Here is a 16499-nt window from a genome sequence, read left to right on the forward strand (position 1 = left end):
CACTGGGAGCTGCTGCAGCCCACAATCCGGGAGGCGGGCGCTGTGCACCCCTTACAGCTGCCATCAAGCTCCCCCCATAGGTTGGTGCCCCGGGCAGCTGCCCAGCTAGCCCATGCCTTAATCCGGCTCTGGTTAGGAACCCCGTGGCCATATTCCTTAGCGAGGGGCGAGCGACCTTCACCCGGTACCAACGCAATCCTTCCCAGCCTGCGCACAGACCCTCCCAATACAACCCCCTGGGCAACAGATAGCATGACAGTGCCCTGACTTTCTGCGACTCCACGTCGCCTGTCTGCGGCGTGGGCCTGCATCCCCCTTCCACGGGCTATTCCTGCGGCGTGGGCCTGCATCCCCCTTCCACGGGCTATTCCTGCGGCGTGGGCCTGCATCCCCCTTCCACGGGCTATTCCTGCGGCGTGGGCCTGCATCCCCCTTCCACGGGCTATTCCTGCGGCGTGGGCCTGCATCCCCCTTCCACGGGCTATTCCTGCGGCGTGGGCCTGCATCCCCCTTCCACGGGCTATTCCTGCGGCGTGGGCCTGCATCCCCCCTCCATGGGCTATTCCTGCGGCGTGGGCCTGCATCCCCCTTCCACGGGCTATTCCTGCGGCGTGGGCCTGCATCCCCCTTCCACGGGCTATTCCTGCGGCGTGGGCCTGCATCCCCCTTCCACGGGCTATTCCTGCGGCGTGGGCCTGCATCCCCCCTCCACGGGCTATTCCTGCGGCGTGGGCCTGCATCCCCCTTCCACGGGCTATTCCTGCGGCGTGGGCCTGCATCCCCCTTCCACGGGCTATTCCTGCGGCGTGGGCCTGCATCCCCCTTCCACGGGCTATTCCTGCGGCGTGGGCCTGCATCCCCCTTCCACGGGCTATTCCTGCGGCGTGGGCCTGCATCCCCCTTCCACGGGCTATTCCTGCGGCGTGTCCCCTCCTAGAGACCCCGGCGTGGGCCTGGGGGGGCTCCGCCCTTTCATAGACTCAGCAGGTGTGCTGCTCTCTCCTGTCGGGGGGAGTCTGTGCTCCCCCAGGGGAGAGAAATGGCCCTTTCTCCTCCCGGCGGCCTGGCAGCCAGTTCCCTCCTGGGCTGCCCCCCACTCCAGTCCCCTTGGCTGCTCCCCTCCTGCCGCCTGCAGAGCGAGGCTCATCCATTGGAGATGCGCGGGCTGACATCACTGCAGCCGCCGGCCGGGCAGCGCGATCCGCTTGCAGGAGGAGGAGGCAGCGGAGGGTGGGTGGGTCCCTCGCTCCTCCTGGAACCACTGACGCCGATCGCTCTGCAGGGGGAGGGAAACCCCCCAAGCCCGCAGCAGCCTCGCTGGAGAGCAGCCGCCGCTGCCCGGCTGCGCTGCCCGCTTGCACCCCGCCGCCCCCGGGGAGCCTGCATGACTGTCACCAAGGTAGGGCGCTGCCTGGCTTCTCCCCTGGGGGCCCGGCTGGGGCAGGGCTGCTGATGCACCGGGGGGGGGGGGCTGCTGATGCACCGGGGGGGGGGGCTGCTGATGCACGGGGGGGGGCTGCCCCTCTGGCAGGGGGTGGGGGGAAGCTTCCCACGGGCCCCCCGAAACGCCCCCCCCCCGCCTCGTGCATGCTGCAGTTTTAACCCTTGGCGCGCTGGCAGGGAGTTTGGAGGCTCCTGCTGGCCTCCTAAAGTGGGGGGGGGGGTCCCTGGAGATGCTTCTGTGTGTGGCTAGGAGAGAGAGCCATGCCCCCCCCCCGTTGTGGGGTGCTGCCTGTTCCCTCCAGGGCTCCCCCCTTCGCCAGTCCTGGCCCAGCCGGCTTGCTTGGCTCAGCGGTTGTCTACAGGTGGCCACCAGGTTGTGGGAGGGGAAGCCGGGGAGGGCCGGGAGTAGGAAATGGGCCGTGGCAACGGGCTGTTGGGTCAGAACCCCTGTGTGATGTCACAGGGCACCCGGATACAGCAAGCCCCTTCCACGGGGAAAAGCCGGGCCGTGCCCCACGCCGGAGGTTAATTTTCTGCAGTGCCCGTGCTTTGCAATCCAGGGAACGGAGCTGCCTTTGGCCGGAAAGCGGGGTCGCTGGTTTCCCACGGGGCCAGGCTGGCTTGCGTACCCCTCAGATCGGTGGGGGACATAAGTGCGCTGTCTTCGATCTCAGTACTTTTGTTTCCCACTCCGACCCCCGTGGGCTGGGCGGGAGGAAATCCGTAGGCCTGAGTGTGTGGAAGGAGGATTCAAGGGAAAAGATCTCGCCGATGCGGCTGCTTTGTGCCAAATCAGCTTTTGCATGGCTAGCCCAGGTGGCTCTGTCCTCCACGGCCATGACTCGACAAATGAACTCCCATGCCTTGCCCAGATTGGCGGCCGACTTCCCTTCAAGGCCCAGGGCGCGCCTCGCCTTTGATCTGTCGGGTTAGCCGTGCGGATGCCCGACTGGCCAAAGAACCTGAACTCCTGGGTGGGGAAAAGTCTTAGCCACTACCCAAAAGCCAGAAGTATCAAGTACGCCAGGGGAATGACCTTTGGTAGTCGGGGAGGAAGGAAGCACACGGGAAAGCAAGCGGCACGGTAACGCGGTTTCTCTACGGAGCGTTGCCGGTTGGAATGGTACAGCACGGTTTCCTGGCGTGTCTTGTGCCACGGTGCTGGTTTGTGCTCCGTTAATCACAACGCTGCAATAGAGCAGAACTGTTCAGGGTGTTCCCCGGTGACTGGAAAATCTGGACACACAGTGAATGTAGAGACTGCCACTCCGTAGGCATCTGTCAGGGATGATCCAGATGGTGCTTGGTCCTGCCCTGAAGGCAGGGGACTGGAGTGGATGATCTTGCGAGGTCCCTTCCAGTTCTAGTGTGCTGGGATTTATGACCAGGCTGCATTAAGGGGTGAGGAGTAACTGCCCCATCAGGCTGCGTTAACTTGAGTTCTGAACTGCCGGGAAGCCAGAGGCTCTAGGGAGGAAGGAAGCAGCAGGCTCAGAGTTCAGATCAGCGTTGGTTCAGCCGTGGAGGAACGAGCTGGCTCCACGCGGGGGTGTGGCAGGGGTCAGAGGCCACGCCACGGGGTCACCCCTTGCTGTGTCGGTGCGAAGCAGGTGAGTGGAGCGTGGCTCTGAATGAACGGAAGGCCCGGGGAGCACCCGAGCTTCCTGGAGGCTGCTGCTGTTTTCCAGCCGCTGGAACTGAAGCGATGGGAATGAGGCAGGGTGACTCCTATACAGGTGATAGCCTTGCCTGGCTTTCAGTGCGGGCTCCTTGGTGTTTGGCAGGAATGCAGCTTGCCTGTCCCTAAAAGCTTGCACTCTAAACTGGAGACTGGCCCAGCTGCGGGCCTGGGTGCATTACGCTGGACAGGCTAAGCCAGTGTTTCTCAACTAGTGGTACGAATACTTTTAGGGGTACTTAAGAAAAGTCGGGGGGGGGGGTGTATGTCAACACAACTGAAACTTGGAGAAAGAATTTTTGTTTTACGTTTTACAGCACTTTATTATTTTAGTACTTTTTATACCCCAAAATTTCATCACCTGCCCGGCTATGATTAAGATGTTTAAACAAATATGTTGCAATGGTAGAAAAAAAATGTTGTATCTGAAAACTGTAGGTACTGGGGGTACTTATATATATATATAAAAAAGGGGTACTTTATATATTAAAAAAAAAGTGGAGAAACACTGAGCTAAGCCACTTCCCCATACGTAACAGGGGAGTTATCTGCTGAGGCTATGTCTACACTACGGGGTTCAGGGATTGTGTCTGTTCTTCTGCTTTTTTTTTTTTTTTTTCAAATGGAAGGGCAGATGTGCTCTTTTGGGGAACCCTGTATTTCTCATTTCACGGGGAATAAAGGCTCCTCCGAAAGAGGAGGCTTTTCCACCTTTTGGCCCCTTGTAAATGGAGCCAAATGGTGGAAAAGCCTCTTCCGAAAAATCCATCGGAAAAAGCTACGCTAATTGCAGAGCGCACTTTGCGTAGCTTTTTCCAATACAAGACTCTAGTGTAGACCTAGCCTGAGAGAACCAGCTATTCTAAGCTCTTGCAGAGTGTTGCCAGCTCTCACGTGACTTTCTTGTGAGTCTCAGTGTGATTCTTACAGTCTGTTCCTGGAGTTGGATGGATATGTGAGGTTCTTAGCTTTCATTTGGGGGAAAAAAAAAAAAGAGCCATGTCTAGCCCTCAGGGCAGTGGAACAAAGCTTGAAAAGACGAACCTAGAAGTTAAATAACAAGAACTCCAAACTTATTTCTGAAAATATCACCATTTATAAGCCAAAGACTCTTTCTGGGGAGCCTCGGATAATGGTTTTGCCTGCTTGCAGTTAGCAGAACAGATTGAATCATACCTGGGCTGAGGGAAGGCCTTGGTGTATGCGTGTTCCTCATAGTTACAGAAAACAAACTTTTGGGCCTGTAGATGGAGCACTCCTTTTGTTTATTTCTATTGGAAAAAATGGTAAACTAGAAGTAAAGTACTTTAGAAATGAGAAGACTGAGGCTACGTTTACGCTACAGGGTTTTTACACAAAACTGGCCGTTTTGCTGCAAAAACCTGCAGCGCATCCACACCTCAAGCACATTTTTGCGCAAGTAAATTTACAGTGAATCGACAGATGAGAGGGCTTTTGCGGTGTAGGTATTTCTCTTTCTAGGAGGAATAACACCTTTTTGCACAAGAGTGATTGTGCAAAAAGGTATATGTGGACAGGCAATGGGGTTTTTTGCACAGAAAGCACTAATCGAAAAAAACCACAGGTGCTCTGGTGCCTATTCTGTGAATAGCCATCAGAGCTTTCTTGTGAGAGAGCATTCATGTAATCTGGACGCCCTCTTGCGCTTTTGCAGCGTGGATGCGCTCTTCTGCAAGAAATCTTTGTGGAAGAGATTTTCTGCGAAAAGCTTCTTGGGAAAGAAGCCTGCAGTGTAGACGTAGCCTGAGAGGGGACACGATAGCAGGTTTCAGGTATCTAAAAGAGTGTGAGGAGGAGGAGGAAGAAAAATTGTTCACATTGGCCTCTGAGGATAAACAAGAAGCAAGGGGCTTAAATTGCAGCAAGGGAGGTTTAGGTTGGACATTGGGAAAAACTTCCTACAGGGTGGTTACACTGGAATAAGTTGCCTAGGGAGTCTGTGAAATCGACATCACTGGAAATAAACATCTATCAAGGATGATCTAGACAGTGCTTGGTCCTGCCGTGAGGGCAGGGGATGGGACTTGATGACCTCTCGAGGGTCCTGCCAGGTCTAGTGTTCTAGGATTCTATTCTATGAGTTGTTGTTGTTGTCCTCCCCTTTCCATATGTCGGGTCCCTGTAACATCAGGGGCTATAATACAGTAAAATTCCCATCGACAGCCCTGAACCTGCTGTCAGATCTGCACATAGAATCATAGAACACTAGGACTGGAAGGGACCTCGAGAGGTCATCAAGTCCAGTCCCCTGCCCTCATGGCAGGACCCAGTACTGTCTAGATCATCCCTGATAGACATTTATCTAACCTGCTCTTCAATATCTCCAGAGATGGGGATTCCACAACCTCCCTGGGCAATTTATTCCAGTGTTTCACCGCCTTGCCAGGTAGGAACTTCTTCCTAATGTCCAACCTAAACCTCCCATTGGTGCAGTTTAAGCCCATTGCTAAGTTCTAGAACTTTCCATGCAGATTGGTGGGCAGGAACTCTGCGCTTGAAGCTTCCACGAGCAGGCACATCCAGGGGCAGTAATCTACCCGCAGAAGTTGTGTTTGGAGAAGAAACTAGGCAAAATTTTTCAGTTGAAATTTTTTCCTCCAAATATGCAGATGTGGGTTGACCAAAACATTTTGTGCCTTTCGTGTTGATCTTTGTCACGATTGCTTTGGGGTTCAAAAAATACCCTAAAAAGCATGAAGTGTTTTGTACTGACACTTTTCAAAACAAAACTTGTCTCTTTAATGACTTTCACACAGAACTTCAGTTCTACTTTTCAATTTTTTTAAAAGCTCGAAACCAGAACAGTGTTTGTCCCAAAATGAATCTTTTGACTTTTCAGCTTGCTCCCCCTTCCTCCCCGCCAAAAAAAAAACCCAGTTCCCAATCCCAACCATTTCTTTTCAGTACTGCCATTGAACTGAAAAACAAGAAATCAATGATTTGCCCAGCTCTTGCAAGTAGTTGGATTTTACCCATGCGGTGTGCCAAATCCATCAGTCTAAGATCAGTATGCATCAGTACTGTCTGCACACCTCTGAGCTAGACCATAAATAACATGTAGCATCGCGGCACGATGCAGGATCACGATTCTAGTGTTTGTTTTCAAAAGCACTCTTTTATTAAAAAAAAAAAAAGCAACACACAAAGACCAAGCTAACATTTCAGACAGGAAATCCACTGTAAACTCACATTCTCTCCTCCCCTAGCCCCCTGTGTTGCCTTCTAATGTAAATACGAAGCATGTAGCTGTCATTAAAACACATGCCCTCTGCGTCTGCTGTAAGGCTGTCCTATAGATCCGGTCATGCTTCTTGTAGGAAAGATATGGGATGTGGAAGAGTGCAGAGAGGTGGCTTCTCACCAAGGGGATCCACACCTAGCCCTGGTCTGCACTAAAAAGTTATTTTATGATAGAGGTCTCTAAAATCATGACTGGTGTGGAAAAAGTGAATAAGGAAAAGTTATTTATTTATTCCCACGGTATAAGAACTAGGGGTCACTAAATGAAATGAATAGGCAGCAGGTTTAAAACAAACCAAAGGAAGCTTTTCTTCACTCAGCGCACAGTCAACCTGTGGAACTCCTTGCCAGAGGATGTGGTGAAGGCCAGGACTTTAATAGGGTTCAAGAAAGAACTAGATAAATCCATGGAGGTTAGGTCCATCAATGGCTATTAGCCAGGATGGGTAGGGATAATGTCCCTAGCCTCTGTTTGTCTGGAAATGGATGACACGTGAGGGATCACGTGTTGATTCCCTGTTGTGTTCACTGCCTCTTGGGCATCTGGTATTAGCCACTGTTGACAGAGAGAATACTGGGCTAGATGGACCGTTGGTCCAACCCAGTATGGCCCTTGTTATGTTCTTATTTCCAAATAACTCCCCTTATTTCCAAATAACAAGTGGAGCATCCACACTTCCAAGCCTGTTATTTTTTTTTAAATAACTCCAGCTTTCCACGAGGAATAACACTTGTTTCGAAATAGCGTTCGGGTGGATGCTCCGTTGCTGCTCTTCAAAATAACTTCTCCCCAGAGTCCTTCAAAGGAATCACTCCGGGGCTCTAAGTCGAGGTAGCGAGGTAGTCCGCATTAAGGGAGCCTGCCTCAGCCTCATGTCACAGTTCCCTGTCAGAGGGACGTGCTATTTTGATTTTGTCGTTTTGGGAGTTTATGATTTTGAAATAATTTCCTAGTGTAGCCAGGCCCTTAGAGCTAAGCTGCCAGGAGTTAGTCCCCCTGGAAAAAGCTGTTTTCCTTACCCCTGCACAGGTGTGAGTCACATCTGGAGAGGAGGGAGTGTTCTCACACCATAGCATAGCCTCTGTGTTGATTCCAGTGTTGATTACGTCTCAAGGGAGCCCCTTCCCGCACACCGAGCCAGGAAGAACAGAAGCCGTCTTGCGAGGACTCGGGAAGGGTGTTTGGAAGTTGAAGTTGAGTCGGGGCTCCTGAGAAAATCCTGCACGTGGGCTGCGTGGGGGGAGGGGAGGAATCCTGCAGAGAAACTCCGACATGTTCGTAAGCACCGAGCCCTGTTCCCCTCATTCTGTCAGGAGTTCAGCATGGGCGGGGGCGCGGCCCTGGTCGGTTGGAGGCCTTCGCTCGGGGTCAGCCGGCATCGTGCGTCTCTGGCAGGTGGGAAGCGGGCCACAGGGTTGTGAGGTAGGATCTCCAACATGAGTGCCTGCAGCCCGGTGCGCGCTCAACGCTGCCTCGCACCCCGAGAGGAGAGACTCGTTAGTGGCGTTCCTCTGACTTCGGAGGTTGCGGTGGGTGTTCACAAATTTTTAACATGAGGTAGGGATGTTCAATAGTGGTTAATTGAATAGTCGATTAACCTCGTGAGTTCTTATCGGTTACTCAACTGTTCTGTAATCCCCAGGGGTGGGGCCGGCACCCAGTGAGCTCCGGTCTCACTCCCGAGAAGCCCCCTGTTGCAGAGGCAGCAGCGCAGGGCGCTGGGAGGGAGTTGGCTCTGGGGGCGCTGGGAGAGCCTGGCTCTGGGAGAGGGATGAGGCATTAGGCTAGGGGGCTGCCCCCACCCTACCAGGGGCCCACGGCAGCTAGAGAGAACCACCAGCTGTTTGAAAACAGTTGACAGTTCCCTCTGTGCACCCTTGGCGGAGGAGATGTTGCACACTCCCCCAGCCACACTCCCCCAGCCAATCAGGGCTTGAGGGCAGGGGTGCGTGCCAAGTCCTCCTCCCCCCCCCCCCGCCCTGCCAGGGTCACATGATGCCTAGAGGGAACTACCAGCTGTTTTGAACAGCTGGCGGTTCCCTCTGGTGTCGTGCACCCCTGGCTGGGGGAGGAGACTTCGTGTGCTCCCCCGTCCCCAGGTCTCAATTGGCTTGGGGGTGGGGGAGTGGCAGAGCTGCCCTGGGCCGGAACAAATGTCTAGGCGGGCCAAATCCAGCTCGCAGATGCTGTCTTGGCTAACTGCCGGCCTCTGTGTTAATTCAGGAAGTACCTTGCAATACAGGGGGTAGGTCAAGCCGCCATTAATTTTTAGCTTTCTGCTCTTTCCCTAGGAAAAAATAGTACAGTGGAACTTCGTATAAAAAATGGAACTGCCCCTGGCATTTATACCCTTGTGGACTTACATACATCCTGAGGATCTCATCTATGGTGGACCTTATCTTGACAGATAAATTGATGTGGAACTAAAAATTAGTGGATTCTGAGGTGCAGATCTTGATGATATTGGCTGTGTAGAAACAAATAAAGTCAAGACCAGTAATCTAATAGTTTCACAAAGATGAGAACAATTGAGCCAAATAAGGTGGGAGGAAGACTTGAATACACAAAGGCTACATCTACACTGGCATGATTTTCCGGAAATGCTTTTAATGGAAAAGTTTTCCGTTAAAAGCATTTTTGGAAAAGCGCGTCTAGATTGGCAGGACGCTTTTCCGGAAAAACACTTTTTCGTGCTTTTTCCGGAAAAGCATCCGTGTCCAATCTAGACGCACTTTTCCGCAAAAAAGCCCCGATCATCATTTTCACGATCGGGGCTTTTTTGCGGAAAACACTACTGTGCTGTCTACACTGGCCCTTTTCCGGAACAGTTTTCCGGAAAAAGACTTTTGCCCAAACGGGAGCAGCATAGTTTTTCCGGAAAAGCACTGATGATTTTACATTAGATCATCAGTGCTTTTCTAGAAATTCAAGTGGCCAGTGTAGACAGCTGGCAAGTTTTTCCGGAAAAGCGGCTGATTTTCCGGAATAACTTGCCAGTGTAGACACGGCCAAAGTGAATGACTGGGAACTGTTTAAGAACTCTTTTTTTTCCTAAATGATCCATAATTCACTATTTATTTATTTTAGAAAAATATAGTGTTTAAAAATATAGCCAAGGGTGGGGGAGTGAGAGCAGCTTTTTATATAATAGAGAAAAAGGAGAAGTTGATAAGAATGAATATAAATTATAAGCTAGGAACTGTAGAAAACTGATAAGGGAAGCAAAAAGACACAAGGTGCCATGAATAGCTGGAAGAGTTAAGTAAGGTAAGAAGAAGTTGGGAGAACAATGGTAACTCTACCAATATAGCATTGGTCCATTACTAGATGGAAATTGTAGAACTGTCAATAATGCAGAAAAGGGAGAAACATTCAATTAATAACTTTTGAATTTGGGGGAGAAAGGCTGTTAATGTATTCATAGATGATAATGAAATACTTTCCATTCTGGCAGTAACTCAAGAAGATGTTTAGCAGCTGCTAAATTAGACTTGGAAAAAAAATCAGAGGGTTTATTTGGTCTGTATCCAAGCATCTCAAAAGAGCTTGCCAAGGTGCTCTCTGGACAATTAATACTGTCACTATAGACCTGTCAGCCTGACATTGAATGCCAAGCAAAATAATGGAATAATTGATTTGGGATCAATGGATCAACATGGATTTATGGATAATAGAACCTGTCAGACTACCTTGGAGACTACACATTTGATCATCTGAAGAAGTGGGCTGTGCCCGTGAAAGCTCAAGATACCATCTACATCGGGAGTGGGCAATCATTTTTTGCCTGAGGGCCACTTCAAAATTTTTTGAAGTAGCCCTGGGACACCCCGGAAGGGGCGGGGCCTAAATGGGAAGAGGCGGGGCTACCCCCATCCCAGACCATGATTGGTTTGGGGGTGGGGTAGCCCCTTTGCACCCCCCCTTCTCACTAGGCACCCATGCCCTGGAAGAGGCTTGATACGCTCCCCCACCCCTAAGCCAATCAGGGCATGGGGGCGAGGGAGCGTAGGAAGCCTCCTCCCACTCTGCAAGGAGCATGTGGCACTTTGAAGTGCTGCAGGCTCCTTGCAGGGCCGGGGCAAGGTGAAGGAAGCTTCACACAGAGAAGGCTTCGGACGGTCCCCCGTTCCCCCAGGCCCTAATTGGGCCTCCACGGGCCGGATCCACCCCTTTTGCCCACCCTGATCTACATGTTTTGTTAGTCCATAAAGTGCTACCAGACTGTTTCTTGCCGTTGTTCTGAAATAACGATGCGAGCGTCTACACAGCCATTCCGTCACTTTGAAATAATTGGGAAATACCGGGCGGCTTATTCTGAAATCTGTAAACCTCGTTCTGCGAGGAATCGCGCCTCTTCTGAAATAGCTATTGTGAAATAAGGCGTGTGCAGAAGCTCCACTGCTGCTATTTCGAACTGGCATAGCCCTGGTGAGGGGCTAAGTTATTCCTCCCCAGTGCCTCCTGGGGCTCTAAATCGAGAGAGCGCGTCTACCATAGGGGAGCCTGCCTCGGACTCATTTTGAGGCTTCCCTGTTGTGTAGACGTGCTATTTTGCAGTAAGCTATTTCCGAATACCTGTTGTAGAATAGCTTCTTTTGAAATTCACGTGCCGTGTAGATGTCAGCTAGGCAATCAGAACGTTACAGGTTTAATATGGCCCAGGTTAAATGTCTGAAATGTGAATCAACCAGTATGTCTCAGAAACGAATTGTAAGTGAGACTCATCATTGACCAGGCATGTGTCTAATCTCTCCCCCCGGGATCAATTCTTGGCCCTGGTCACATTTTTAAACAATGACCAAGAAAGCATGAAATCACCACCAAGAAAGCTTGCGGATGAGCAAACCATTGGATGGGGAGGGGGGAAGTGGTCACAAGTCTCTGCAGCCAAGGCTGCTGGCTTGGCTGGTAGTCCAGGCATGGGCAAGCAATACGCATTTTAATATGGCCAAGTGTAAAATCCCATGTCAAAGAGCGTAGGCCATAGGCGCTGGGGCGGAGGGTGGGGGAATCTGTCCTAGGAAGCAAAATACTGAGTAAAGACTTAGGGGTCATGTTAGATAATTGGATGAAAAGGGCTCACGTGACCTTTGGTGTATGAACAAGGGACTCTTGAAGGACTGGTGAGGGAGGGGTCTATTACCACTGTCTGTGCCACCCACGTGACTGCTCCTGGAATCCTGTGTCCAGTTCTGGAGCCAGCCATGCAAGAAGGATGGTGAGAGATTGGGGAGGATGCACCAGGGAAGAGTTTATTGGTTAATCCTGCCAGCGACATGCATTTTTCCCCCCCTATATCAGAGGCAGCAAAGGTGGGGGGGAGCTGATATTTTGTTAAAACACTGAACACCCCCTTCTCTGCCCCTCCAAAAAAGGGGAAAAATTCGGTTGAGGTGGGGGGAGAGAGGGGGGAAGGGTGCTGCACCTTTAAATGGCCCTGTGCTCCTCCCTCCCCCGCCAGACGCGGCAGGGGAAAACTGTCCCCGCTGGGCTTCCGTCGGAGGGAAAGAGGAAATACCCGACATTTCACATGTCCGGTATTTTCTGTTTTTGTTGTTTAACCGGACGGGGGACCCGAATACCGAACTGTCTGGACGAAAACAAAACACCTGGCAACCCTACCCATGATAAGCTGGCTCCCCACAAGCAGCGGATCCTATGGAGCCATCTGCTTCTCCTCTCCCCCCCACTGCAGCAGTGATAGAGAGGCAGTGGGGGGGGGTCAGCATGCAGGAAGCTGTCTCCCCACACGGATCGGCTCCCGCAGAGCCACCTCCTTGCCCCTTGCTGTCTCCCACAGAGGCAGCGGTGAGTGAGGGGGCAGGCAGGAGCTGGTTCTTGGGGGGGCAGCAGGCAGGAACCGGTCTGCACGGGGACCTGGTTTTTAAACAGAAGCAACAGCGTGGAGTGGCAGGAGGCTCCACAGGGAGCGGAGCCGGGAGCACGCTGGCTGCCAGCCCCACCCCCAGGGACTATCCGATAGTTGTGTAACTGCTCAAATGTGATGTGGTTACACGACTATTCAATGACCCGCTCTGTCACATCCCTAGGGAAGAGCCACAGGAATGATAAAAGAATAGGAAAACCTGCATTATTAAAGGGAAACAGGAACAATTTACCACAGATTGCAGTGGATTCTCCTTCACGGGAGAACTTGTAAGCAAGTTGTGTGTCTCTTCCCCCTCCCTACCTCAAAAAAAATGCTCTTGTTCCAACAGGAATTAATTCAGGGAAGATCCCTGTCCTGTGTCGTTGCAGGAGGTCAGATCACAATGGTCCTTTTTGGCTCGAATCCGAGTTATTCACATTACACTGTGCTTTGCCTGAACTTCCTTTATTAATCTAATGACCCAGCTTACGAAGGAAGAACAATCAAGTCCAAGTTCTATTTTAGTATTTCCTCACTTTGTGTTAACCCAAAGGAGTCAAACACGCCAGGCAAAAGGCATGAGAGGGTAACCGGCCGTACTTTAATATGATCAAATACTAATTACCACAGAGCCGACTTACAAACTGGGGTACAATGAGGTTATTCTAGCGTTCGGAACAGTAGGTGACTACTCAAAAAGAGTTGGGCTGTAGTTTTTAGTCTAGTTCAATGCAGTTCTAGAGTGACCGGGGCAAAGTCTATTCCATCTTTATCAACCAAAGACCTGGAATCAGGTCTTCTGGAAAATGTAATGGAAAAGGTAATGCAGGATTCCATTAGCAATCAGGTAAAGGATAGGCATCACTAATGCCAGTCAGCCTGGTTTTATGGACAGTAGGTCTTGTCAAACTGATTCCAGTCTTTGGTTGATAAAGATGGAATAGACTTCCGTAAGATGTTTTGACTCTGTGCTCTGCAACTTTCTGATTACTGGTCGTGTGTAATGCTTTTCTTTTATAGCACATTCTGAAGAGGTCACAAAGGGTGCGTCAACACAGCAGGGCTAAAGTCAAATTACGCTACGCAGCTTCAGCTACGTCCATTGCGTAGCTGAAGTCGAAACAGCGTAATTTGGCTTTTGGCGCTGTCTACACAGCAGGAAGTCGAAGGAAGAGCACTCTTCCTCCGACTTTCCTTACCCCTCGTGAAATGAGCATTACCAGGAGTTGGAGTAAGAAGTCCTTCAGCTCACCGTTATTTCGAAATAAAGGTTTGCAGTGTAGCTGGGCACTATTATGTTATTTCAAAAGAACGCTATCGTATAGATGTACCCAAACTGGCTAACTGACAGAGAGGTCAGAGTCGTTGGCCATGGGGAATCCTCATAAAATGGAAGTGGATTTTTTTGGTCTAACTCTTTATTAAGGCAAAGTTGCAATCATTCATTAACACCATCAATTATACGTTGCTTGTTCTGGATCAGTTTATATTCAGAAATCCTGAATAAGATTCTGATTTGCTTGTTGGGGAACCCACCTCCTCTGGGTAGGCTAGAAAGGGTACAAGTTTCTAAGTACCTACCTTCTTTTTGGTGCAACTCTTGTGTACATATTTGGTGTGAAAGCTGTTCCATTAAAAGAATGCTCCCTATTTTAGTGCACCATGGGAGGAGGGGGGTCTTTTTTTTCTAATTTGTGTAATACAGAGTCTAGGAAGGTGATAACAATGGAAAATAAATTATTTGTTTTTTTTCTGTTTAAAGTGCCAATCCTTTACTGAAGCGTTGATAAGTAGCTCGAGGGATCTCTCGGAAGTTGGCTTTTTTGTCTTTCATAATTCCCTTCCAAGTTTTGCCTCTTCCCTTGAATTGTAAATTGCATTCCCTGCAGTATGCCACTAAACAATTGAGTTAAAATAGAGACCAAAACTCACTTGAGAATTTTACAGTATTCTATAGGAAACCCCTAAGGACCTGGAGTTAGTATTGGATTTTAAACTCTTAGTTACCTTTTCAACTTCCTTGGCAGCAATTTGCCTCTCTAGATCTGACCTCTTCAGGATGAGGCAGTTTCATGTTTCTCAAATTATTTATTTACAAATCTGGGATTGAGATTTTTCTGAGCCTACAAAGTATGGAAAATATTAGCAAAGGTTTCACCGATTTGTCTGATGCCAGTTACTAAATCTCTTTAAAAATGTTCTAATCAGAGTGATGCCTAGCTTATCCTATTTCTCTTTTAACTTTCTGGCTACAAGCCTCTTGGCTCTCATGCCCCATCCACAGTATTTTTGTTTAATATAGTGAAGTGCTTGCTCAGCTTTTCATGTTTATAACCAATTAATCTTCCCTCTTATGTCCATTATTTTCTTAGGCACCCTTTTAGATCCCGTAGGTCGGTCAGCCTTTCTTAGCCAAACTGCCTTCTTCAAGGAGTTCTCACTTTTTTTTCGAGATCATGGAATCATAGAGCTGGAAGAGACCTTAGAAGGCCATCAAGTCCAGCCCCCTGCTCTAGGCAGGACCAATCCCCACTAAATCAACCCAGCCAGGGCTTTGTCAAGCCAAGACTTAAACACCTCTAGGGATGGAGACTCCCTTACTTACCTAGGTAACCCATTCCAGTGCTTCACTATCCTAGTGAAATAGTTTTTCCTAATATCCAACCTGGACCTCTCCCACCACAACTTGAGCCCATTGCTCCTTGTTCTGCCATCTGTCACTACTGAGAACAGCCTCTCTCCAGCCTCTTTGGAACCTCCCTTCAGGAAGGTGAAGGCTGCTATCAAATCCCTGATGCTTTATTTGTGAGGTTCTCCCTCATTACGGCCTGGCCATAATCCCAGAGCACACTTTTATGGACTCTTCTAAATGTTTCTGGAAATTTTGTTCTAGCTCTTGATTTCTAAGAGAATCATACAAAGCTCTGTTTAACTATTTTTTTCTATTGAGTCCCTATCTTCTGATCTAACCTATGCAAGGACATGGTCAAACCAAGTTATAAACACAAAAACTAGGGGGAGGGGTTTGGACTGACTAGCCAATGTCCTAGAAACACTATTAATGCTGGAATAAGATACACAAGTAGCAGTATACATCTATTTCCTGACACCTGTTTTGTTTCCTGTCACATGTCCACCTGATCTTCATTTTCTAAGAGATACAATGCGTTTGCTCCTCCCAAATGGCCTTCTGTGTACAAAAAAGGATTAACCACCCTGTGAAATCCCAACAGGAATATCTCCTTCCTTAACATTTCCTAAATCCCTAAAACATTAAAAAAGAAAAGAAAAAGAAAAGCGTGCCCTTGCTTAGGAGCATATACATTGGCGAAGGTGAGAAGTTTATCCTTTCAAGGACCCCTGATTTCTGAATTGGGCCGTGTGGCGGGTCCCTCCCGCCTACCATCTTAAGTCCAAGGCCCCTGGCTCAAGTCCACAATGCAGTTTATAGCTGGCCCTTTAAGCAAGGCAGAGGCCCTCCGGCCTGAGTTCACAATGTAGTTCAGGGTTGTAGCGGGGACGCACCCCAGGTAGGGGGACCCGGGCCCACCCTACTCCACCGGGTCCCAGCCCAGGGCCCTGTGAGCGACCGGGTAACGGGTCACTCCCTCGGCGGGGCAATCCGGCCGAAACGCACCGAGGTTCTCTGGGCGGGAGAGGCGCCTCCCGCTCCTGCCCTGTGCCACTTCCTACCTGGTTCCCTGAGGTTCCTTCCCCAGTACTTGCCCAGCTGGCTGCGAGCTCCGTGCTGGCGTCCCCTTGGCAGGCAGTCCCTGGGTTCCACCAACTTGCCTCCGCGTCCCTTCCGGCCTCTCCTGGAGACCCCAGCGACAACTGAGTGGGCGCTCCCTGCACCGGTCCTTCTCCTCCGGCTGTCTCCCCTGCCTGAGTCCTTCCCCAGGCTTTTATACAGCCCGGGCATGCTCGGTAGGTCTGTGGGGGAGGGGCCTCTACAGCCAGGTAATCCTGGCTGGGCCCTGTAGGTTCAGTGTGGGGCTGCCTCGCCCCGTCACAGGCCGACACATTAAAAAGACTGTCAACCAAAAGTATGGTGAGCTATTAGACTGCTTGAATAAGTCAGGTGGTAGCTGTGTCCAAGAAGTCATCAGAAACTTGCCACATTTCTTCAAGTGTGTTTCCTGTAAATAAATCCTAGTAGGAAAACCCTCTTTTGGTGCGTGGAAGGCCCTTTTCCTTTTGGGTGGATTGTTCATCCACTTTACGTTCGGGGTCATGACGTTAATAAA

General features: G+C 50.3%; 1 protein-coding gene across 3 annotated transcripts in view; it reads left to right on the top strand.

Annotated features, from left to right (window-relative positions):
* Positions 1-1193: 1193 nt before the first annotated feature.
* CORO2B (coronin 2B) overlaps positions 1194-16499 on the top strand; it is a 134421-nt gene continuing 119115 nt past the window's right edge. The window contains exon 1 of one of the 3 annotated variants that reach the window (XM_075896844.2): positions 1194-1399. Coding sequence is in view for 1 of the 3 variants with exons in the window: in XM_075896843.2 (XP_075752958.2) it covers positions 1385-1399 (15 nt within the window). In the remaining 2 variants the exon portion in view is untranslated. Of the gene's footprint in view, positions 1400-3032; positions 3054-16499 lie in introns of those variants that run through there. The other 2 variants (XM_075896843.2, XM_075896845.2) reach the window with 2 other exon arrangements.

The sequence above is a fragment of the Pelodiscus sinensis genome, chromosome 14 (assembly GCF_052426305.1).
Source record: "Pelodiscus sinensis isolate ZL-2025 chromosome 14, ASM5242630v1, whole genome shotgun sequence".
NCBI classification, from domain to species: domain Eukaryota; kingdom Metazoa; phylum Chordata; order Testudines; family Trionychidae; genus Pelodiscus; species Pelodiscus sinensis.